We start from the raw sequence: 26,725 nt of genomic DNA on the forward strand, positions 1-26,725 counted from the left end.
AATGCTCGATCGAGTGGTCAGCATACGTACAGCACCTAAACTCCAAACTTGGTCCCTGGGATTTGTTTGGTAGAAACCCCGAACTTTACAGTTCAGGTTCGCTCATATGAAGTCTCCAGGGCATACTCCAAGTGACTTCATATGCAGTACCTAGAGAAGAGAGGCTATACCAGCCATATAGGACAACACAAAGGAAGGGGGAAGGAATGCCTTATTGCTAGGGAAAGGTGAAAGTGGTGATCCCTGACAACAACCTGCAGCTCACCCTCACTGCCCTCGCCGACCCTATACAGTTACTGCACCTGTAGCTGAGCTGGATACCTGGGGCCCTGTCTTACCCTGGCAAAGGGCCCTAACTAAGGATGGCAGGTATGAGCGCTAGTCAACACCACTAACACTAAAGGAAGACACTAGGAAATAATACAGGGGAAACATGAATGCTATCACCAGAGCAGGTAAATAGCAAAAGTCAAGCAGTTATCTGAGGAGCTGCTACCACGGAAGTCTCTGAAGCAACAGGAGATGACCACTGCTGACCGCAACAAGGAGCCAACTATAAACTGCACCTAAACCACACCAGGGTGAGGTTAATAAAGGAAGTCAGATGATAACTGAGAGGAAGGACAGACAGTTCCCCAGGGTCATAGAGTCCGCAGGCTGCGGAAACAGGGAACTATCAGATGACAATATGTGCCACCAATCTCTGTGATCCTCTATCACTCGCTGCCACTGGATTTTAGGATGTCCGCGATACCGCTGTGACAGGCCGTGACACTTTCCCTGAACTCAAGTCCTCGACTCTTGGTTTCTAAAGAATAGGCCTTGGGAAATGAAAATTTGTCCGTAAGCTTTCCAAAATTTTTTTTTATCAAATGTAAACATTTTTATTACTAAAAATTGTTTTAGTAATACAGTTTTAGCAAAAATGTTGAACCATTTGGCTTCTACATCCTCTATGTATACATGGTAGACTGCAGAATGAGTTAACAGCTTAACTTTCATAAATCATCTTAAAAAGAGTCCAGGAGAAGAGAGAGAAGGATCACACACTCTTCCGTCACAGTGCGCTTACTCAATAACTTGTTTTGCAGTTTGCTATGTACAATGATTCATAAAGGCTGTAGATATCCTTTATTTATACTCTTTAGTAGACCAATGGTCGACCTGCAGCCTGCAATCAAGTAAATAATGTAAACATATTACTGCATGTTTATTACTAAATAAAAGATCAATTGCAGTTGGATAAGTTGGTGAAGAGAATCTGTCAGCAGATTATTGCTATGGAATCTGAGAGCAGCATAATCTGATTCCAGCGATGTGTCACTTACTGGGCTGGTTGGTGCAGTTTTGCTAGAATCATTCTTTTTTTGTAGCAGTGATCTGAATGCTGAGCCCTGTATAACCCCGCCCACACCCCCTGACTGGCAGCTTCCTGTATTAGCTGTGAATTGTAAGCAAGCTGCCAATCAGTGGTGGGGGCGGGGTTACACAGATTAGCCTGACATGTCTGCATGTGAGATCTAGTTCTGCAGTGATTATATCCTACTGATAAAACATTGATTGTATTGAAACTGTAGCATACAGCCTAATAAGTGACACATCAATGTCATCAAGCCCATAGCCATCATATTATGCTTCTCTCAGATTACAAGCAAAAATCTGCTGAGAGATTCCCTTTAATCTAGCACTGGACTGTCACTTGTGTCTAAAGTGGTGAGAAAAGTATTGTATGGCAGATGAAGAAATTTATTGTACTATATATAACTCAAAGTTCCTGCAACGGGTACAGACATCGGTCACATTTCTCTGAAGTCATGAGCTTTGAAAAACTACATTATTTAGTATAGTAAAGGGAAATATCCCTGGCTCAGTGGTTAGCACTATACTGTGGCTCAGTGGTTAGCACTGCAGTCTTGAAGTGCTGGGGTCCTGGATTCAAATCCCACCAAGGACAACATCTGTAAAGACTAAATGGTGCTTTACACGCTGCGACATCGCCAACGATATATCGTCGGGGTCACGGTGTTAGTGACGCTCATCCGGCATCGTTAGCGACATCGCAGCGTGTGACAGCTGGAGCGACGATCAACGATCGCAAAAACGGCAAAAATCATTGATCGTTGACACTTTGCTCCAAATCATAATGTCGTTGGTGTTTCATTCCGCAGGTTGTTCGTCGTTCTTGCGGCACCACACATCGCTGTGTGTGACACCGCAGGAGCGACGAACATCATCCTACCTGCATCCATCAGAAAGAAGGAAGGAGGTGGGCGGCATGTTCCAGCCCCTCATCTCCTCCCCTCCTCTTCTATTGGGCGGCCGCTTTGTCACGCCGCTGTGACGCCGAACGCACCTCCCCTTGAAGAAGGAATTGTTCGGCAGCAACGTCGCTGACCAGGTATGTGCGTGTGATGCAGCCGTAGCGATATTGTTCGCTACGGCAGCGATCACCACATGTCGCACGAACGACGGGGGCGGGTGCTATTGCTCGCGACATCGCTAGCGATGTTGCAGCGTGTAAAGCACCCTTAAGTATATTCTACCTGAGTTTGCCTGGGTTTCCTCCGGGATCTCCGATTTCCTCATACACTCCAAAGACATACTGAAGTGAATTTAATATTGTGAGCCCCAATGGGGACAGTGATGATCACATCTGTATGGCGCTGTTGAATTAATGGTGCTATATAAGCGAGTAAAATAAATAAATTGTTTCAATGGAAATTCTTCACAGTCCAAACAGGTTTAGTTGAATATGTCCAGCTCGACCGGATATTGAAGCCATAAATCTTCTTTTATGTCATATGTATATATACACTTGTGTTCCCGCAACAAGCAAAGCATTTCAAACTAGACGTTCTTTGTCCATCATTAAAAGGAATCCATCAGCACAATTTCACACCCCAAACTATTTATACTCATGTAGCTCTTTCAAAGACAAGTCCAGCAATACCTTTACATGACCAGTCCGCTCGTCCAGTACTGAAAAATCAACGTTTGCATTGATATGCAAATGAGGCTGAAATGCTATTCGTAACTCTGATGCCTCTGTCACTCCAGCTCTATTCCCAGCCCCAGTGCCACCTTCATCTTCTTGACTGATGGCTCTTTTGCCTGAAGTCACACAGCATAGAGGCTGTCAGTGAGGCAAAAGGAGGAGGTGCTGGGCAAGGAATAGAGCTGGAGTGACAGAGGCTTCAGATCTACAAATAGTTCTTCAGCCTCATTTGCATATCAATTCAAATGCGGATTCCTCAGTAATGGAGGAAAGCACTGGCCATGAAAAGGTATTGCTGGACTTAATTAGTTCAAAATAGTTTGGGGGTGAAATCCTGCTGAAAATTCCTGTAAATGCCTCCCTGAGGAAGCTCATAAAAATACATTGCTTATTAAACAAAAAAGCCTCGCCACTCTGCCAATCCCTTCACTGGCTTCCCATCACCCAACGACTCCAGTTCAAAACACTAACCATGACATACAAAGCCATGCACAACCTGTCTCCTCCCTACATCTGTGACCTAGTCTCCCGGTACCTACCTGCACGCAACCTCAGATCCTCACAAGATCTCCTTCTCTGCCCCTCCCTTATCTCCTCTTCCCACAATCGCGTACAAGATTTCTCCCGTGCATCCCCCCTACTCTGGAACGCTCTACCTCAGCACATCAGACTCTCCCCTACCGTGGAAAGCTTCAAGAGGAACCTCAAGACCCATCTCTTCCAACAAGCCTACAACCTGCAATAGCCCTCAGTCCAGTAGACCACTGCGCAACCAGCTCTGTCCTCACCTATCGTACCATCACCCATTCCCTGTAGACTGTGAGCCCTCGCGGGCAGGGTCCTCTCTCCTCCTGTACCAGTCTGTTATGTACTGTTAATGATTGTTGTACGTATACCCTTTCACTTGTAAAGCGCCATGGAATAAATGGCGCTATAATAATAAATAATAATAATAATAATAATATATATATATATATATATACACACATACATACATATATATGTATATATATATATAAAAATCTGCCCACATACCATATTATATATATTTTACCATGTTATATATATATAATGTACATGGTATTATATATATATATATATATATATATATATATACAAACTAATATATATATATATATATTATATATACATACACTAATATATATATATATATATATATATATATACATACATACATAAATATTCTATATATATAAACCGTATATATATATACACACACACACACACACACACACACACACTGTATAGATAGATAGATAGATAGATAGATAAAAAATCAAAGAGTGAGATTTCTCTTTAAAAAGAAAGTTTCTGGCATACAGCCTGCAATGAAGTTCTCCATCATTTTCCTTCTGCCAGCTTCCTACAGAATGTATGAGTAATGTGTAATAAGCAGGTGCTGCAGCGCTGATTGTTGGAGTCGGAGGCGGGATACTTTATAAGAACCTTTAGTACGTTCCAAAAACTCTTCAGTTCATACAGAAAAAAAACCCAAAACCTCTTTCCAAGGATTACAATTATAGGTTTAGTTGAGCTCTGCTCTTTTATGCAATGTTTCGCACAACATTACACTTTATCAGGTGATGTTATTTAGGTTATTGGCGCTTTGCTCGAAAACTCAAAAACATGTTATTAAATCCAACTAAGAGTGCATAAAAATATCACAAACAACATATAATGACACCCTAATTAATGTGAAACTGTGCGACATTCAGCAGAAGGACACATTTTTAACTTGCGGAATTGTGCAATGGGTTGGGTGAATGTTTATATACAATGCTGCAGATTCATGACCGTAGTTTATTTATTGAGCTACAATTAGTGATGGGATTCTTCTCCATTATCTCTGTCCAGTTCCTCTTCCACCATCTTTAATGTTAAAAATGTATTGCGAAAAGGAAGACCGGACAGATCCCATTGATTTCAATGAAATTCTATTTCCTTTGAAAATGTCTTCAAATTATTCATTACTTGTCAAGATGACAGATATGATGGACAGGAATATGCTGCATGTAATGTTTCCCTCTTCATTGTAAATGACGTCTGTCATCCAATCTATCATTCCATCCAAGTTTTTTTTTCACATCAGACTCTATTGGACAACAGATGCGGTGGATCGAAGCACCAGACGTCACAGACGACATCCATTATTTCCATGCATCACCCCATTGATTTCAATATAAAAATGATGGATGGAATATTTGATGTTGATCTGTTTCCCTTGGTGGTGAGATATATACTCAGATCACTCAGCTACAGAAGTGAAAAAGAGGAAAACCCAAGAGTAAGCCTATGGACATGAAGACGGTAGGAAAATTCTGGGATATCATCCAGATAATTCTATGTCAACAAACATGTTACATTCTATAAGAAATGTATGGCGAGATTGGTTACATTACCTCTCCTAAAAATTCACTTTCTTCCTCTCGAACTCTGGCTTGATCCCAAAGTGTGATCTCCAACATTCGCTCCCTAAACTCTCTTCGGGGAACCGGAGAGTAAATGAATGTTTGGTTCCATTTGGGTTCTAATGTTTTCTTCACAGTCTTTGTTCTCCTTTTGTTCTTGTCACTATAAAAATAAAATATGATACCAAGATGTCAAATCTTTACTGTCCTACACTTTATAAGTACAGAACCTCACTAATCAAAGAAAACATACGCCCATACAACCAGACAGCTGTTGGATAAATACTACAGTATATGCCCTCATTTCCCCAAACACATGCAGACTAGACTTACCAGGGAAGCATGTGTTCTGTATGGGAAGAGTAAAGGGAACGTCACACACAACGAGATCGCTAACGAGTCACAGTTTCTGTGACGCATCAACGATCTCGCCAGCAATCTCATTATGTGTGACACCTACCAGGGATTAGGCCCCTGCTGTGAGGTCCGGACCATTCTCTTCAAAGGCAATGTCCTGCTGGGCAGGACACATCACTGTGTTTGGCGCCTACCAACGACCTCCTAACATGGTCCCAACGCCCGCCAAGATGGCTATACAGGTCGCTGATCGTTACTGCGTCGTTGGTAAGGTCTGACTGTGTGACATCTCACCAGCGACTCACCAGTGATCCTTATCAGGTCGTATCGTTGTTGGGATCGCTGGTAAGTCGTTGTGTGTGACTGGGCCTTTAGACATTATTGGTGGCAGCTTATCTCCAAGAAGAAAAAAAGTAGCGAGAGTTCAGATAAAAAATGCCTAATCCTACGATGCAGCCCCAAACTATACCATTACTTTTGGGTGTTGCAACCAGTATATTTCCAATGGTGGGTTGACATACCGCTGAGTAACTCTGCAACAGCGTTAGTGGGCAAAATGATGGACTCTTATGAAGGTCTAGCTACAGGAACTGTGAAAACAGTGGTTAGAGTTTGGACATTGGTGCAAGATCTGTTAGAGGGATCTGACACAAGATTGGTTTCGCCAACACTACGACTATGGACCAATCCTCATTTTTGTCATCTATACCAGAGTTCCCCAACTCCAGTCCTCAAGGCCCACCAACAGTGCATATTTTTAGGATTTCCTTAGCATTGCATGGGTGTTGGAATGATCACCGGTGCAGGTGATTAAATTATCACCTGTGCAATACTAAGGAAACCCTGAAAACATGCACTGTTTGTGGGCCTTGAGGACTGGAGTTGGGGACCCCTGATCTATACTATTATTTGGTGAGGGGTTTTAGGTCATCCGAGTGAGATTTCAGTTTGACATTGCATCATTGTCCATAGTTTTGTTTTGAGGCTTAAAGAGCTTTTAGGATTGCTGACTGTCATGGTCAGGTCCACACTCGCGGGATGCTGTAGCGACATCGGACTCTATTTACATTGCAGAGTCCAACAGGCAACCTTAGGTTTCTTAGTTGCTCAGCCTCAGCCGGGGTCGGTTGAGTCTTTTCTACTGCTTTCCAGTCCTGCAGAAGTAAAGCGTGCTTTACATGTTACAATTTCGCATACGATATCGTATGCGATCGTAACCGCCCCCATCGTATATGCGGCACGTTCAATTTGTTGAATGTGCCGCACAAACGATTAACCCCTGTCACACGTACTTACCCGTCCATATGACCTCGATGTGGGCGGCGAACGTCCACTTCCTGGAGTGAGAGGGACGTTCGGTGTCACATCGACGTCACGCGGCAGGCAGCCAATAGAAGCGGAGGGGCGGAGATGAGCGGGACGTAAACATCCCGCCCACCTCCTTCCTCATTGCAGGTAAGATCTGTTCATCGTTCCCGGGGTGTCACACACAGCGATGTGTGCTACCCCGGGTACGATGAACAACCTGTCGTTCAATTTATGAGAAATGAACGACGTGCGTGCGATGAACGTTTTACCGTTCAATCTCAATCAAACGTAGCTGTTACACACTACAATGTACCTCACGATGCCGGATGTGCGTCACTTACGACGTGACCCCGCCGACACATCGTAAGATATATTGTAGTGTGTAAAGCAGCCTTTAATTCCTGAGTCGTCTCAGGTTGCTAATTCCTATTCAACTGTGTCCTCCCTGTTTAAGGTTGAGGAGTCTGTTTGTTTGCTGCCGATAATAATGTGGCAAACCTATTTGTGGTGACCTGTGCTTTGCTGTTTGTGTGGTGTGGAAGTTTACATTTACTTTCTTTCTTATTTTTTTCCCTCCCATACACCTATTGTCTCTCCTTTGTGTACAGTGTGTTCGAGTTTTGTGTTTTTCCCCTGTCAGTCTTGTTTATGGGGTTTGTTACATTGTGTCCAGCCCACCACCAAGGGTGGGGGAGAGGGGGAGTAAAAACAAGGGTCAGACAGGAGTTAGGGTCATGCTGGCGGCTCAGACCTGACTACCATCAAGTCTACCTCTGAGATAAGGGATAGCGCAGGGACCCCAGTCTGAGGGCCAGTATAGGTGTCCCTGTTTAGTAATTATATACCCTGTGATACTGACCTTCCAAAGTCCCTTAAGGCCCTGTCACACACAGAGATAAATCTGCGGCAGATCTGTGGTTGCAGTGAAATTGTGGACAATCAGTGCCAGGTTTGTGGCTGTGTACAAATGGAACAATATGTCCATGTTTTCACTGCAACCACAGATCTGCCAAAGATTTATCTCTGTGTGTGACGGGGCCTTAACCCAGGTGTATGACCTATTGTAGACCTCCTCTGTTAAGCCATTTGCTAAAACATGTGCTAAATGGGTAGTGGATGTACCCGATATGACGGAGGATGAATGGAAGGATGTGGGGGACATCTCTTATGTTTCAATGGTAAAAACTAGGGATTGCTTAATTTAATCTAAATTCCTTAATAAAGTTTACCGCACTCCTAAGGTGGTCTTCATGTGATATGTGGTTTTGGTGCAGGGTAGAGATAAGTTCCTTTTTGACTTCGTCATGTACTAAGATGCTCCCCTTTTGGTTGAGGGTGCTCTTATTTTGAGTTCCCCAGGATCCTGTTCCCTCAAATATTGTTACTGTGAGTAATGAATGACCATATTATCATATTTTATGCACAATTTTTTTTTTTATTTTTAACTTTTACTCCATGAAGATTATTATGGTGTGAAAATCTATGGATGTCCAGGCCCCGTCTCATTGTGAATAAATATATTCCAATATACAAAATATTGAATATTAACAGAGACCGCACCTATAAAATCTAAAGGATATGGGAGAGATGGCTGGAGGTGACAGACACAGCGGCTGAGACAATGATGGCTGAAGCGGTGATGGGAGTGTTGACATGATGTCATTTCTGCAGCCAAAACACAGAGACAGAAGCAGCGGCAGAGAGCTGGCACTTAGCGGCCAAACCCCGAAGCGACTGGCTGAAGCGATGATGTGAACTATGGATGTGATGTCACTGCTGCAGCGGCGGAGAGTCGGCACCGAGCAGCCAAACCCCTAAGTGATTGGCTGCAGCCTTTATGTGAACTATCAAAGTGATGTCACTGCTGCAGCGGTGGAGAGCTGGCAATGAGCGGCTGAACCACTAAATGATTGGCTGAAGCGATGATGTGAGTTATGGATGTGATGTCACTGCTGCAGTGGCAGAGAGCCAGCACTGAGCGGCCAAACCACTAAGTGATTGGCTGCAACGATGATGTGAGCTATCGATGTTTAGTCACTGTTGCAGCATTGGAGAGCGGACAGTGAGCGGCCAAACCACTAAGTGATTGGCTGCAGCAATTATGTGAGCTATCAATGTGATGTCACTGCTGTAGCTTGGGAGAGCTGGCACTGAGTGGCTGAACCCCTAATTGATTGGCTACAGTGATTATGTGCGCTATCGATGTGATGTCACTGCTGCAGCAGCGGAGAGCTGGCACTGAGCGGCCGAATGACTAAGTGATTGGCTGCAGCTATGATGTGAGCTATCGATGTGAGGTCACTGCTACAGCAGCGGAGAGTCGTCACTGAGCAATTGAACCACTAAGTGATTGGCTGCAGCGATGATGTGAGCTATCAATGTGATGTCAATGCTGCAGCAGCAGGAAGCTGGTACTGACCGGTCAAACCACTAAGTGATTGGCTGCAGCAATCATGTGAGCTATTCATGTGATGTCACTGCTGCAGCGGCAGGGAGCTAGTACTGAGCGGCTGATCCACTAATTGATTGGCTGCAGTGATAATGACTGCTATCGATGTGATGTCACTGCTGCAGCCAAAGCAACGTGATAGAAGCAGTGGAGATCCGTCATTGACCCAGAGAGGTACTATCTTATTTTTTACAAGAGTTTTATCATTTGGGGACCACTTTAAGTGGAAAATCCCTTTAAGTTTTATAGAAGAACCCCTTTAAAACTAGGATATGGAATGAATGAGTTAATAATGACTGAGACCTTTGGTCGCACTGTAGTTCACGTTTTATATCTTCTTAGTTGACCCTTTTCTTACACATAATCCTAGTAATAGCAGGATTTCATTAAAAGTATTGACATTATTACTTATTAGGAGATAGGAATCTCCGCACTTGGCACATGCTACACGAGAATCCTCTAATGAGAGCAGTGTAAATTTATATTGCTTATCTGCAATTAAAATACCTTAATGACCTTCAATAGGAGATATGAAACCTCATTAAAAGTTAGCTGGTATTTGAGAATATCCCCTTCATTAATAGCACACTAATGAAATTCTATCAGAAAGAACCTATAAAGACTAGACGCTGGGTGCCAAGAGAGTGCGGATACCCAGAGACATACGGAAATCCTGAAATAAGCCACTGCAGCCAATTACAAAGTGTGGTATTAAATGCATAATAACTGAGTGCTTGCTATTGGCTGTGGCAAAATTTATTTAGGTTTTAATCCATCGAATACATATTATGTAGCTCCAACTCTAAGCAAATGGCTTATATGTAGATGGACTGGGTCACCGCTTTATAGTTTGGAAGCATCTAAATAATCAATAATTGTCCAACTCTTTGGTTCCAGTTTGATCAGTTAAAAGAGAATCTGACACCATGAAAAATATAATTAAAAAAGCGATCTCACCAATCATTTTATTCCATAAACCTGTGTGAATATAGTGCAATGTAAGTGCGGTAATAAACTAACAGATCGATGTCTTCCCTGATTTCCAGCTCCATTCTGTTCTTCTTCTGGGTTACGTGACGGCTTATAAGACTTGCCGGCTCACACTGGGGTCTATATGTGAGCTTGACGCCGCTTTTACTATTTAAGTCTATGGAGCCTGCTTTTGAGGCTCCATAGACTTAGTTGAGAAAAGCCACATCCAGCTTACATACAGACCCAAAGGTGATCTAGCATATCAGCATAGCTGTCAAGTGAACTAGAAGAGGACTGGATGTGATATATGTGAGTTAGAAGCAGCTTTTATAATTTAAGTCCATGGTGCCTGCTTTTGAGGCTCAGACTTAGTTGATAAAAGCCATTTCCAGCTCACATATAGACCCCAGTGTGATCCAGCATATCAACATAGCTGTGAAATGACCTAGAAGAGGACTGGACGTGATATATGTGAGCTGGAAGCAGCTTTTACAATTTTTTACAATTTAAGTCTATGGAGCCTGCTTTTGAGGCTCTATAGACTTAAGGATGCTTTACACGCTGCGACATCGCTAACTATATATTGTCGGGGTCACGGTGTTTGTGACGCACATCCGGCGTCGTTAGCGACATCACAGCGTGTGACACCTTTGTGCGACCTAAAACGAACGCAAAAGAGGTAAAAATCGTTGGTATTGGAGAGGTCGCTCCAACACCAAAAATCGTTGACAGGTGAGTAGTGAGGTTGTTTGTTGTTCCTGCGGCAGCACACATCGCTATGTGTGACACCGCAAAAATGAGGAAACTCACCGTACCTGCGTCCCACCGGCAATGAGGAAGGAAGGAGGTGGGTGAGATGTTTGGCCCGCTCATCTCCGCCCCTCCTCTGCTATTGGGTGGCCACTAAGTGACGTCGCTATGACGCCGAACGAACCTCCCCCTTAGAAAGGAGACGGTTCACCGGTCACAGCAACGTCGCTAGGCAGGTAAGTAGTGTGACGGGTGTTGCAATTTGCTCGTGACGCACAACCGACGAGGGTGGGTACGCTCGCTAGCGATATCGGTACCGATATTGCAGCGTGTAAAGCTCCCTTTAGGTGATAAAAGCCATTTCCAGCTCACATATAGACCCCAGTGTGATCTAGCATATGAACATAGCTGTCAAGTGACCTAAAAAAGGGCCGGAGATGCGATGGAAACTGGTGAAGACAGCGATCAGTGAGTGTATAGACTACACTAAATATGCATTTATACAGGTGTAGGCAATGAAAAGTTCAGTGGGAAGCATGGATAGCTGAGGAAACAGATTCCCAGGATGTAATTCTTATATCCAAACCCACTTTCCTTTCCTGCGGTAAGCTTGAATAAGTCTGGGATCGGCACTGCAATGCACCATCACCGGCAGTCCTAAAGGGTGCTTTACACGCTGCGACATCGCTACCGATATATCGTCGGGGTCACGTCGTTAGTGACGCACATCCGGCACCGGTGGCGACATCGCAGCGTGTGACACGGAGAGACGATCAACGATCGCAAAATCGTTCAAAAACGGTGATCGTTGACACGTCGCTCCTTTCCTTAATATCGCTGCTGCCACAGGTACGATGTAGTTCCTCATTCCTGCAGCAGTACACATCGCTGTGTGTGACACCGCAGGAACGATGAACATCTCCTTACCTGCGTCCACCGGCAATGAGGAAGGAAGGAGGTGGGCGAGATGTTACGTCCCGCTCATCTCCGCTCCTCCGCTTCTATTGGCCGGCCGCTTAGTGACGTCGCTATGACGCCTCCTTGAGGGAGGGATTGTTCGGTGGTCACAGCGACGTCGCTGACAAGGTATGTGCGTGTGACGCTGCCGTAGTGATAACGTTCACTACAGCAGCGAGCACCAAATGTCGCACGAAAGACGGGGGCGGGTGCTATCGCGCTCGACATCACTAGCAATCGCTAGTCACACGCTCATACCTTGTCAGCGACGTCGCTGTGACCGCCGAACAATCCCTCCCTCAAGGAGGCGTCATAGCGACGTCACTAAGCGGCCGGCCAATAGAAGCGGAGGAGCGGAGATTAGCGGGGCGTAACATCTCGCCCACCTCCTTCATCCGCATTGCCGGTGGACGCAGGTAAGGAGATGTTTGTCGTTCCTGCGGTGTCACATATAGCAGCGATGTGTGGTGCCGCAGGAACGACAAACAACATCGTACCTGTGGCAGCAGCGATATTAAGGAAAGGAGCGATGTGTCGACGATCACCATTTTTCTGATCGTCGCTCCTTGGTGTCACACGCTGCGATGTCGCTACCGGCGCTGGATGTACGTCACTAACGATGTGACCCCGACGATATATCGGTAGCGATGTCGCAGCGTGTAAAACACCCTTTATGGATGGTTCATCAGCATACAGAGCACGGGACATGTACAGGGGCATAAAAGTGAGCTCAGAGATGATAATTACATTCCTGGAATATTGCTTCATTTAACCAGACATTATACTAGATCCAATACATTTTCTATAATGAAAGATTCACCTAAATATTTTTGTTGTTCTTTTGCAGGATAAAAAAAAGGGGTTTATCAGTTTTTGATAAGTCATTATGGTCAGAAAGCCGACTTCCCCCAATGATGAGCTAAGCTGTGTCCTGCTCCTGGGACCCACAAATGCTCATCTGCAATCTTTGACGGAACTTATCAGCGAATGTTCACTTATCCTGCAGCACCTCCAGAGGAGGAATATAGTCTTAAGCCCACTTTACACGTTGCAATTAGTTGTACAATCGCATTTGCGATGTGACACGCCCAGGTTGCATACGGGATCTTATGAGATTTCACGTAGGTCGTTCATTTGCTGTCACACGAGCGTTAGTAGTCTATGTTAAATTGATCAATTTTGTGTGCGATCCTTTAGATCATGTGATCTGGGACGTATGCATTGGGCACCTTTTTTTTTTTTTTTATTTATTGACATGCCAAGCGTGTGTAATGTGTAGGGATGTGTTTTTACTATGTCATCTGCCATTCAGCTCTGCTACATGGCCGCTGACAGCAGACACAGACAGCCATGTAGCAGAGCTGAATGGCAGATGACAGCAGACACAGACAGAGCCGCACTGTCAGAATGAACTCGGGTGAACTTCACCCGACTTCATGGTCATGCTGCGGCTCTGTCTGTGTCGCGCCCTGATTAGCGGTCACCAGTGAAGGACTCACCGGTGACCACTAATCCCCTAAGTTACTGAAGTTAGCAGCCCTCTCTCATACTCACCAATCCCCGATCCCCAGCGCTGCATGGCGTTCACACTGCTCTGGCGGCTTTTACTGTTTTGAAAAAGCCGGCCGCCCATTAAACAATTTCGTATTCCCTGCTTTACCCGCCCACCGGCGCCTATGATTGGTTACAGTGAGACACGCCCCCACGCTGAGTGACAGGTGTTACACTGCACCCAATCACAGCAGCCGGTGGGCGTGTCTATACTGTGCAGTGAAATAAATAATTAAATAATTTAAAAAAACGGCGTGCGGTTCCCCCCAATTTTAAAACCAGCCAGATAAAGCCATACGGCTGAAGGCTGGTATTCTCAGGATGGGGAGCTCCACGTTATGGGGAGCCCCCCAGCCTAACAATATCAGCCAACAGCCGCCCAGAATTGCCGCATACATTATATGCGACAGTTCTGGGACTGTACCCGGCTCTTCCCGATTTGCCCTGGTGCGTTGGCAAATCGGGGTAATAAGGAGTTATTGGCAGCCCATAGCTGCCAATAAGTCCTAGATTAATCATGTCAGGCGTCTATGAGACACCCTCCATGATTAATCTGTAAATTACAGTAAATAAACACACACACACGAAAAAATCCTTTATTAGAAATAAAAAACACAAACATATACCCTGGTTCACCACTTTAATCAGCCCCAAAAAGCCCTCCATATCCGGCGTAATCCAGGATGCTCCAGCGTCGCATCCAGCGCTGCTGCATGGAGGTGACCGGAGCTGCAGCAGACACAGCCGCTCCGGTCACCTCCACGCAGGTAATGAAGACAGCCGCGCGATCAGCTGAGCTGTCACTGAGGTTACCCGCGGCCACCGCTGGATCCAGTGACAGCGGGTAACCTCAGTGACAGCAGCTGATCGCGCGGCTGTCTTCATTACCTGCGTGGAGGTGACCGGAGCGGCGGTGTCTGCTGCAGCTCCGGTCACCTCCATGCAGCAGCGCTGGAAGCGACGCTGGAGCATCCTGGATTACGCCGGACATGGAGGGCTTTTTGGGGCTGATTAAAGTGGTGAACCAGGGTATATGTTTGTGTTTTTTATTTCTAATAAAGGATTTTTTCGGGTGTGTGTGTTTATTTACTGTAATTTACAGATTAATCACGGAAGGTGTCTCATAGACGCCTGACATGATTAATCTAGGACTTATTGGCAGCTATGGGCTGCCAACAACTCCTTATTACCCCGATTTGCCAACGCACCAGGGCAAATCGGGAAGAGCCGGGTACAGTCCCAGAACTGTCGCATATAATGTATGCGGCAATTCTGGGTGGCTGTTGGCTGATATTGTTAGGCTGGGGGGCTCCCCATAACGTGGAGCTCCCCATCCTGAGAATACCAGCCTTCAGCCGTATGGCTTTATCTGGCTGGTTTTAAAATTGGGGGGAACCGCACGCCGTTTTTTTTAATTATTTAATTATTTATTTCACTACACAGTATAGACACGCCCACCGGCTGCTGTGATTGGGTGCAGTGTGACACCTGTCACTCAGCGTGGGGGCGTGTCTCACTGTAACCAATCATAGGCGCCGGTGGGCGGGTAAAGCAGGGAATACGAGATTGTTTAATGGGCGGCCGGCTTTTTCAAAACAGTAAAAGCCGCCGGAGCAGTGTGAACGCCGTGCAGCGCCGGGGATCGGGGATCGGTGAGTATATGAGAGAGGGGGATAGACTGACATGGACAGAGAGTGAGGGACAGAGATAGTGACCGACTGACAGAGATTAGTGAATGACAGACATTGTGAGGCGCTTCAGAACGCAGCTTTTCAGCTGCGCTCTGAAGCAGACCTTTTTTAAGCTGCGGTGCAGAGCGCACACCTGCGCACATAGCATCAGACACCAAAATCGTATGAGGGATGTCATACGTTACAATTCACTAGGTTCGTGCAACAAAACGCTCAATTCTAGAGAATGATACGATGTGTTTGCGATCAACGGTTTTGCGTTCAATCCTGATCGCAAGTAGATGTCACACGCAGATACCTCACAAACAATGTCGGATGTGCGTCACTTACAACTTGACCCCAACGACGGATTGTGAGATATATTGAAGCGTGTGTAGCGGGCTTTACATGTGAAGGTCCTCCAGATGAAAATAAATCGCTAAAAATTAGTATCCGAAGAAATAGATCAACTCCAATACTTATCTATCAATGTCATAAGAGGATATTTGACATTTTTTACCTCTTAAAGGTGTGTAACCAGAATTGAAAGTTATCTCCAGTCTATAGTCGTCTTTTTCTAGCAGTTTCATAGTCAATGACTGGTGGGGAGGTCAAGTATATGAACTTCCACTTCATTGAAAATGGGGCTCTGCAAAGCCAGAAATAGAATCTAGAGCCCCATTTTTGTGATTACTGAGGGTTGCAGCAGCAAGCAGTACATTTCTTTAATTTCATGAATACTTCTTCAGTGTTGCCTGTAGTGTCAGAATCTCTGCAGAGACACCGACTTACTCACCACCCTGGCCGGATGGGTTCCCCCCCGCACTCCCCCGGCCATCAACATGTGCTGCTGCCTCCTTCCCCTCCTGGACCCTGTACATGTCGCACAGGATTCCCGGAAGTGCACCTAAGACACGCACACCGGCGCCATTTCCTGGAAATACCTCTCAGCCTTAGAGGTACTGTGTATTTAAGGCACCCTCCGATTACGGCAGGTGCCTGCGCAATGCCTCTAGCTGGTCAGTCAGTGTCCAGTCTGCTACCTAGCTAGTTGGCTGATGCTGAGAGTCTGTCCCATTACTCATGTGTCAGTCACCTGTACTTGCCTTCCCATATCTGTCTATCCCTGCTTTGCCCACCATTCGTGTGTGTACCCATCTATCCAGCCTGCCCTAGCCATCCTGCCTGCAGCTGTGTTTATACCTTTGTCCGTCCCAGCCCTGGGGGTCAGCTGCGACAGTCCCGGTCACTGCCCTGGGAGTGGTACCTGGCGGTGGGCGCTTAGTTAAGCCCCTCCAAGTAAGGGGTAAGCCTGGGCCCCCCCCCCATGGTTCAGTGGGTCACTAATCCTGCTTGCTGTCCCTACACCGACCGTGACCATTACACTGCCACTAACGCCAAAAGGGGTTCATCATAAATGTACCCCCTTGAATAGAGCTGAGCCTCAATACCACACATAGCCATGGACAAGGGTGGTGCTACATCAAGAATAAGCTAATCCCATTCTTTTAATAGTCCTGTTACGCAATTAGTGTTTTTTACATACCTTCGATCCGGAAGAAAATAAATTTTAACATAAGGGTTTCTCGGTCTTCCATCTTCCCTTGATGGCAGGTCCTTAGCTCCTAATATAGTGACAATCAATTGATGACCAACTTTGTCATACCAGAGTTTTATCTGCAGAAGAGAAATGACAAGTGTCTCGTTCCGGGGAAAACAGCGGCTGTTACGTAACATACACACAAAAATATAGAAAATGATTCATGCGGAATGATGACAGTATGGCAGATGTAGGCTGATCTAATAACAGAAATATGAGGGTAATTGTATATGGAAATGCTCGGCAATAGTCTACTATAAGGGACCCATTGTAAGGAGTCAGGTGCAATGTGGTCTTCCCTACAAGTCTCCGAGTCTCACGTCTCCCTCCTTGGATTTCCATAGTGGTGTCGTCAAGAAACATTTGCAACCGGGTTCAGGGTAAAACAAAAGGAAGTAAAATGAGGGCAGATCCAAGGACATTGATACTAAATGTACAACGATCCTGTATAGAATGATGACTTAGCCGGTCATTAGCACGTAGGTGAAAATTTTGCAAAAATCGTTGTTTCCTTCTTCAAATCAGGATATTACCTATAGTAAAAAGATCATACAAGTGAACAGGTCACTTCATTCTACAAATATAAGCACAGAGCTTTACCCTGACCCAACACTTTTTACCGTATAGCCGAAATCCTCAAATTAGCTCCATTTTTTCATGGTCCCCTTAGACAGGCTGATAATGGCCGTTAAACGATTGCTGACTGGCTCCAAACAAGCCAATCGTGGTCATTAAATGGCTTGATTAAACAGGCCGAGATTTATATGCACAGGTCACCATCGTATTGGCGTTAACACGATGGTTCTCTGCGCCAAGTATATCATGGTTATCAGCAGCACATCACCTGTTACATAGGATGATGCTCAGCCAAAAATGAGGATACTGGTGGTGACCATCCAATCACCCAAAGAAGGGGCAATTTGCTCATTTATCAGATGATGATTTACAGAGGACAAGAAACTGCTTCCTGCAAGACTAGCACAGTGTGCGCATGCGCCGATGCCACTCATAGTCTTCTTCACAGTGTCTTCAATAAAATCAGAGTTCACCACACGTGCATGTCAAGCTACCGCTAGGGGGTGCCAGGGCTCGGGTAGAAAGAGAACTCCTGAGTGCAGTAAGACAGAAACCCACTAGAAGTCGCCAACACAAGAGTAGGGATAGTCAATCAGTTAGGGTCTATGCCGTGATGTTACGTCTGAACCGAGGAGAAAACAAGCCAATGTCAAAGAACAGAGCCGAGGTCGGATACCGGGAGAGCTAGAAAGCACAGGGGAGGGAGTGGAGGACACAGAACAGGACTGGAGTCCGGAGGACAAGGATGGATGGAGCTAAGGTCGGGAAGGAGGGACAGAGCACAGGACGGGCAGGAAGGAAAGAGGTCAGGTCGGGGAAACGGAGGTCAGAAAGGAGGAACAGAGGTCAGGACAAAGAGTAATGGGTAGTAGGACAAGAAACAGAGAACTTCTCTCAGGAACAGTGCACGTAACAGTGCCGGAAATACTATTGGCAGCGTCCCGGAGGTAGCAGCAACAAGTTATGGCAGCGCGACCCCCGGAACGAAGTCAGAACAAAAAGGCCCCTCCCAAAGGTCTAAACCCCGGGGGCAGGATACATGCACCGGCTCAGGAACGGCAGAGCCCTGCATGAATCATGGCAATGCACGCACGGACTCCGGCGCCATTTTAACGAAGACATTATTACTGTGGTAATGCACATGCGCCACCAGCAACAGCAATGGCGTGATATTTCAATAAAGAAAAGGGGACATGCAATACAAGACGCAGGAGGAGGAATATACACAGAGGACCCGACCCACAAAGGCCCGCCCCTGTTGTACCTGTCAATCAAAGTGTGGTGCATTTCTGCAACTTTGATTAAAGATATTTCAGCAACCAAGCATCCGATCTTTGTACAACAGGTATGCCTGGATTCAGCATCTTACTGCTTGTATGGCACTGCCTTTACTTCATATAGCAAAATTCTGCTGGTTTGTTCCCTTTAAAGGTGTCTTCCCATCTTGAAACTTTATAGTATATCTACAGTACCGGGGTCTCCTGAGCCTGTTGTGAATGGAGGGAGAGGCCTATGTGCAGCCACTAATATTAGCCGTTAGCATAGTCTTTGGAGGCCATTTCATTCTTTGACACAAGGTTGAAGCTATGAGGTTTATCCCAGTTTGCTGTCCTAGCCTTGTATCTAAGTACCATGGCCAAGGCAAGGCGGCTTGTTAGGTATCCAGTGCACAAGTTTTTCGAGCCCAAGCCTAGTGAGTCCCCTTACTCCGAGTCAATTTAATAGCGTTCCCTGCATATCATATTTGATGCAGGGGAACAGCGTGATAACACAAAAATTACATGGCAGCCTTGTTTCTAAATGATTTTACCAGTACTGTACAATCCTGAAACCAGAACATTTTCTCTAATTACAATGTAGAGAACGGGAATGCACTAAATAAGCAAAACATCCATATCTAGGGCAGCGCTGTGCATTAGATACTAATTAAGGCTTGTATATGTACAATTAGATAATACTGAGTGGGAAGGAGCCAGATATCTTGTTAATTATATTTTATAGAATCTTAAGATATTTTGGGAAATAGAGAGAATATTTAACACTATGGAGAGTAACAATTACCATTGGTAACATTGCCAAAAGTGTTTTTTTTTCTTTTATTCTGGGCAATTTATCCAAATAAATCATGTAACTAAAATATTTTACAAATGCAATGGGAACCCATGATAATGATCACACAGGTCTATACATGAAAATACTGATATGAAGTAGTTTGCAGCAATTACTGTGAAGTGTAAAATGATAATTGCAATCATAATAATCTGGAAAATAGCTCCAACAGGGTTAAATCTAAAGAAACTGTTAAGTGGGGTTTTTTTTTATGAATTTTAAGTTATAATCATTTACATTCAAAATTCTCCCGGTTGCCCTTAGGAACAGACAACAGTTTATCTTCATGTTGTCAGACCGGTGGCCAGACAGCTAAACTAAGGCCGATTTCAGACGTTCGTGTTTCAGGTACATGTAATATTCATTTTTAACACGGATGCCACACATACCCATGTTAGTCTCTGGACTCTGGAGTAACACACATGTCTGTGTTTTCACGGACCGCGTGACCCCCGCACGCACACACGGAGACATGTACATTCTTTCTCTGGCATCACGGGTGTCACACGGATCGCACACTGATGTGATCCGTGTGACATCAGTGTGACACGTACCGGAGAACGCATGTGTCTGTAAAATAAAAATATTTTCTATATACACCTGCTTTCTTCGTCTCTGCTGCCTCCTGCTTCTGACCCCCGCTAATTATACTCATGGAATATTCACTGCACCTCAGACCTGGAAGGAGAAGCATCACCGGGGACAGCATCGCCGAGGACAGCATCGGGGACAACATGCCAGGGATAGCGCCGGTGACAGATGAGTATCCAGCAAACAGTGTGTGTGCAGTGACATCCAGGAGGTCATCGGAGTTCCCAATGAACTCTGATGAACCCGTGAAGTCACTGTCATGACACCCGCTGTAGCGCAGGTGTCGCGGGGTTGTCAGAGTTCATTGGGAACTCCTATGACCTCCTGGACGTCACTGCACACACGATGCTTGCTGGATACTCACCTGTCACCGGCGCTGTCCCTGGCGATGCTCCTGCTTCCAGGTCCGAGGTGCAGTGAATATTCCATGAGCATAATTAGCGGGGGTCAGAAGCAGCAGACAGCAGAGCCAAAAAATTCATTACTGGATACAGGTAAATATAGAAAATCTTTTTTCTATGCAAAAACAGATGTCACACGTGTGACACGCATGACAAACGTATGGCCATACCCATGCATGTGGCTTGCACCTGATTAAATACGAACGTTTGAAACCGGCCTAAGGGTTTGAATCTCAAAACACTTTACTCTCTGCAAAACATATTCTACCACAATTTAGAATTTAGTCTTTATGTGAAAATAAAAGGAAAAGTGCCGCAATTCAACATAAGTATAAGTTACCGACACTCCGTGAGAAATCCTAAGGCGAAACGTACGTCGGAGTCCTTGAGCCTGTTACTTAGGTGGTAACCTTTATGATATGGTATGTTTGATATCTGATGTTATACTTTTCAGTATGTATGCCAGTGGTTTGCCTGTCCCAAACTGAATGCCCTGCCTGTCTATTATGTCTCTATGCAGTTTGAAGACAGGAGAGAAGGAGCAGAGGGAGAAAGCCCAACCCCATTTCCGGTTTCAGATGATACTTGACAACAGGTGGTGGGAAGCAAGTTAGAAGGGAGGAAAATCAAACATAAGTAGAAAACTTACCCATTTATACATGTGCAAGACTTTTTAGAAAGATATTTGACAAAGAATATATATCTTCCTTGACTCCTTCAGAATGGTTAAAGTGCACTGAAAAATGGAAATTAGGTTGTCGGCTCCCCACTGGAGAAAAGCAGTGGTGGCAAGTTCCTACATCAGCCAGCTGCTGCCTCTTATAGAGAACATGGCAAACTAAGTGTTTCATGATCACGAGCAGAGAAGGGAGAGATATCACTTAATGGGTATATTATACTGTATATCTTTCTATTAAAGGGGGTCTCTACTTTGGACAATCCTTTTTTTTGTTAGAAAGTTCTGCTTATCACAGGGTGTCCTGTTTCTGGATGAAGGATCAATTAGCTGTACAATGGGCAAGAAAGTCACATTTAGACTCTTTTCAGAAGGACAACTGTTACAGGTATGTCCCGTGTGACACAGTCATAAGGTTTCTGGCCATAGAAAGGTCACAGCATTTGGCTGCGCAGAATATTCCCTGACTTTCTATAGTTCCTGCTGTCAGTATTCATTGATATAGGTAGCTTTCCCGCAGGATTCATCTCTCCCTCTTTTGGACTCAGCAGGAGCTCGCTTTCCACCCAGCTGCTGATCTTCAGTATTCTCTTGGTGCTTATATAACACTTCCTTCCTTTGGACTGGTGCTGGTGATATTTTTCAGTTCAGTCAAACCTTTGTTGCAAGCAGGTGGCTTGTACTCCTCTGTGGTGTCATTCTTGAAAACTTTGCTTAACGCCTACCTGACTCATTTGTGGATAAGTAGTTCATGCACTTTATACTGTGTGTCCTCCTAGTGTCTTCCTTTAGCGTTAAGTGGTGTTGACAAAGAGCTTATCCCACCAGTTCCCTAGTTAGGACCCAGCACTAGGAATATCTATGGTCAGATATCCGGCTCGGCGCATAGGTGTGGAACCTATCTAGGATGGTGAGGGACCTCAGGGACCAGCAGTAGGCTTGGTCAGGGGTCACCATCTTCTCCTTCCCTGGACACAGGGTTTCCCTTTCCTTCCCTTTCGCTGTTTGCTTGCTACTTCTCTGTACCTAGCGTGACAAACACTGGTAAAATATGAGGGTCTTGAGCGGAGCGACCCTCTAATAACTATCCGTCTTTTCTCCGCTAAAATTATTATCAATGTTAAAATGATGTTAAAAAAGATGGACAATTTGCATGCGTTTTATAAGGAAAGCCCGAGAGGCGTCTGATGAAGGCATGCCATGCATTGTTTTGTGATGGAAAAAAACAAACGTACACAAAGTAATAAAAAAAGCAGGATGCAGTGACCATATGGATATTGTGGGGGTGACACACTTAATAAAATATAAACAAAACATTTTGATATATTCAATGCTTTTAAATAAATGATATTCTCGGCAATTAATCCTCTGCCAGCTCAAAGCTATACTCTAAGCACATAGTCTTATAGGAGATAAAACCCCTATAAAAATTGCATGTTTAGTGCTCTGATCGCTGCCTCTGTACTGCAAACTGAAGTTTCATCAGATATGCTAATTAGGCTGCTCAGAGCACTGTGGGTGTGGCCAAGAGGGTCTGAGTCCCGTTTGTGCATGCCCCGCCTCCCTCACTGGTGATTGACAGTGCTGCCCTGAGCCTTGTCTCCAGGTAATCCAGTGCTGTCAATCACCAGGGATTCAGACAAGCGCATGCAAACCAGTGGGCGGATTGGTGCCTTGAGCCTCTTATCTACACCAAGGGTGCACCTCAGCAGACTTTCATACCAGAATACACCAATCCCCATTAGGTCACTATTCTCAGCCCAATAATGCAATAATCTTTTGTCCTAATACAGCTAAACTGAAAAACAATAAAGCAACTTTGCAAATAGAATTAAATAAATAAATATCTTGTTCTATTTTGTGCTTATATTTCCAGAGGAATCCTATGTGTCTCCAAGGTAACAGACTACAAACAAAGACTTGTGTAGTCTGATCCTACCATCAACATGTCCAATCCAACGCAAGCTAGTAAGAATTAGGGGCAGATGGAGGAGCGTACAACTGCAAGAATAGACAGCACACGTTTAGGTGTGATCTGTAACCATGGAGACACAGATCTACATAGGAGCTGTACACACAAATTATGCTGTATGCATGTGTATTCTCTTACACTGCGTGCATCAAAAATCTCCAGCAAATCTACCATCTCTGTATGTGGCTGAAGCTTTGCAAGGTAAGTATGTACTAATGTGTTATGATCCTCAATGTGTTTTACAGCGACTGATGTTCCTTTTTACATTCTCCATAGAAGCCGCTGCAAAGAACTGGGACTTCATACTGCATTTACTACCACAGAGCTGCTCAACTGCGGCTGTACAACTGTCTGTCTATCACTCTGTCTCTATATAATATCTGTCTATCTATCTACCTACCTACCTATCTACCTACCTACCTACCTACCTATCTATCTACCTACCTACCTACCTACCTACTTATCTACCTATCTATCTATCTATCTACCTACCTACCAATCTATCTACCTATCTATCTATCTACCTACCTACCTACCTACCTACCTACCTACCTATCTACCTACCTACCTACCTATCTACCTATCTACCTACCTATCTACCTACCTATCTATCTACCTACCTACCTACCTACCTATCTACCTACCTATCTACCTACCTATCTACCTACTTATCTACCTATCTATCTATCTATCTATCTACCTACCTACCTACCAATCTATCTACCTATCTATCTACCTACCTATCTACCTACCTACCTATCTACCTACCTACCTATCTATCTACCTACCTATCTACCTACCTACCTATCTACCTACCTACCTATCTACCTACCTATCTACCTACCTACCTAGCTACCTACTTATCTACCTATCTATCTATCTACCTACCTACCTATCTATCTACCTACCTATCTACCTACCTACCTACTTATCTACCTATCTATCTACCTACCTACCTACCTATCTATCTATCTACCTATCTATCTACCTACCTATCTATCTACCTACCTACCTATCTACCTACCTACCTATCTACCTACCTACCTATCTATCTACCTACCTACCTACCTACCTATCTACCTACCTACTTATCTACCTATCTATCTACCTACCTACCTATCTACCTACCTATCTACCTACCTACCTACTTATCTACCTATCTATCTACCTACCTACCTACCTACCTATCTACCTATCTATCTATCTATCTATCTATCTACCTATCTATCTACCTACCTATCTACCTACCTACCTATCTACCTACCTACCTATCTATCTACCTACCTACCTATCTACCTACCTACTTATCTACCTATCTATCTACCTACCTACCTATCTACCTACCTACCTACTTATCTACCTATCTACCTACCTACCTACCTACCTACCTACCTACCTACCAATCTATCTACCTATCTATCTATATACCTACCTACCTACCTACCTATCTATCTACCTACCTACCTACCTATCTACCTACCTACCTATCTACCTACCTACCTACCTATCTACCTACCTACTTATCTACCTATCTATCTACCTACCTACCTACCTATCTATCTACCTACCTATCTACCTACCTACCTACCTACCTATCTACCTACTTATCTACCTATCTATCTATCTACCTACCTACCTACCAATCTATCTACCTATCTATCTATATACCTACCTACCTACCTACCTATCTACCTACCTACCTATCTACCTACCTACTTACCTATCTATCTATCTATCTATCTACCTACCTACCTACCTATCTATCTATCTACCTACCTATCTATCTACCTACCTACCTACCTACCTACCTACCTATCTACCTACCTACCTACCTATCTATCTACCTACCTACCTACCTACTTATCTACCTATCTATCTATCTATCTACCTACCTACCTACCAACCAACCAATCTATCTATCTATCTACCTATCTATCTATCTACCTACCTACCTACCAACCAATCTATCTATCTATCTACCTATCTATCTACCTACCTACCTATCTATCTATCTATCTATCGCTTATCTATCTATATACAGGTCCATCTCAATAAATTAGAATATCATCAACAAGTTAATTTATTTCAGTAATTCAATACAAAAAAGGGAAACACATATTACATAGAGTTATTACACACAGAGGGATCTATTCCTATATATTAGGCCCCCTTCAAACATCCGTGAAAATCACGCACGTGTTTCACGGACGTGTCAAAGGTGCGTTTTCCCCTCCGTGTGCCGTGTTTATGGCACTACATGTGTTCTCTGTGTGTTATATGTAATAACACACGTAGAACGGAAAGTCCCGCCTTACCTGATTCTTCCGGCGCTGTCTGTGGTACTGAATGACAGTGTCCGGCACAGGCCACGCCCCGCTGACGCTGCTTCCGGCCCCCAGTGAAGAAGATGGGTTGTTCAAATTCACTGGGGGTTGGATGCAGGTGACAGCCGCGGCAGAGACTGCAGGGCTGGTGGAGGTGAGTATGTGTTTTTTTTATTTTTAAAATGACACGTGTTTCTCCGGCGCGTGTCACGTGGGCCTGCATCCACACTACATCCGTGTGGTACGTGTGCGGGCTGTGTGACACCCATGCTGCCAGAGAAACACGGACATGCATCCGTGTGGAGCACACGGGCTCACGTCTGCTCCACACGGAGGCACGGGCCAATGGCTAAACACGTGCGTGCACATAAACCCATTGATTTTAATGGGTTTACGTGTGCCCGTGTCTCCGGTACATGCGGTCACGGACCTAGCATGTACCGGAGACACGTGCGTGTGACAGAGGCCTTATATAAAGTCATTACATACAGAGGGATATATTTATATATAGTACATAGAGTCATTACACACAGAGGAATCTATTTCTATATATTATATAGAGTCATTACACACAGAGTGATTATTTCTATATATTATATAGTCATTATACACAGAGGGATCTATTCCTATATATTATATAGAGTCATTACACACAGAGTGATTATTTCTATATATTATATAGAGTCAGTATACACAGAGGGATCTATTCCTATATATTATATAGAGTCATTACACACAGAGTGATCTATTTCAAGTGTTTATTTCTGTTAATTATGATTATGGCTTACAGCCAATGAAAACCCAAAAGTCATTATCTCAGAAATTAGAATATTATATAAGACCAACTGGAAAAATTATTTTACACTCAGAAATGTTGGTGCCTACTGAAAAGTCTGTACAGTAAATGCCTCAATACTTGGCCAGGGCTCCTTTTACATGAATTTGTGCATTAATGTGGCGTGGCATTGAGGCAATCAGCCTGTGGCACTGCTGAGGTGTTATGGAAGCCCAGGTTGCTTTGATAGCAGCCTTCAACTC

At 44.5% G+C, this 26,725-nt stretch overlaps 1 protein-coding gene across 50 annotated transcripts in view; it reads right to left on the minus strand.

Annotated features, from left to right (window-relative positions):
• RIMS2 (regulating synaptic membrane exocytosis 2) overlaps positions 1-26,725 on the minus strand; it is a 990,720-nt gene that overhangs the window by 297,059 nt on the left and 666,936 nt on the right. For all 50 annotated transcript variants that reach the window (XM_075353016.1, XM_075352970.1, XM_075352974.1 and 47 more), the window contains 2 exons: positions 16,985-17,115; positions 5,416-5,587 (listed from right to left, as the gene is read on the minus strand). In XM_075353016.1, the coding sequence (XP_075209131.1) occupies positions 5,416-5,587; positions 16,985-17,115 (303 nt within the window). The remainder of the gene's footprint in view (positions 1-5,415; positions 5,588-16,984; positions 17,116-26,725) is intronic.

Source organism: Anomaloglossus baeobatrachus, chromosome 6 (assembly GCF_048569485.1).
Source record: "Anomaloglossus baeobatrachus isolate aAnoBae1 chromosome 6, aAnoBae1.hap1, whole genome shotgun sequence".
Taxonomy (NCBI): domain Eukaryota; kingdom Metazoa; phylum Chordata; class Amphibia; order Anura; family Aromobatidae; genus Anomaloglossus; species Anomaloglossus baeobatrachus.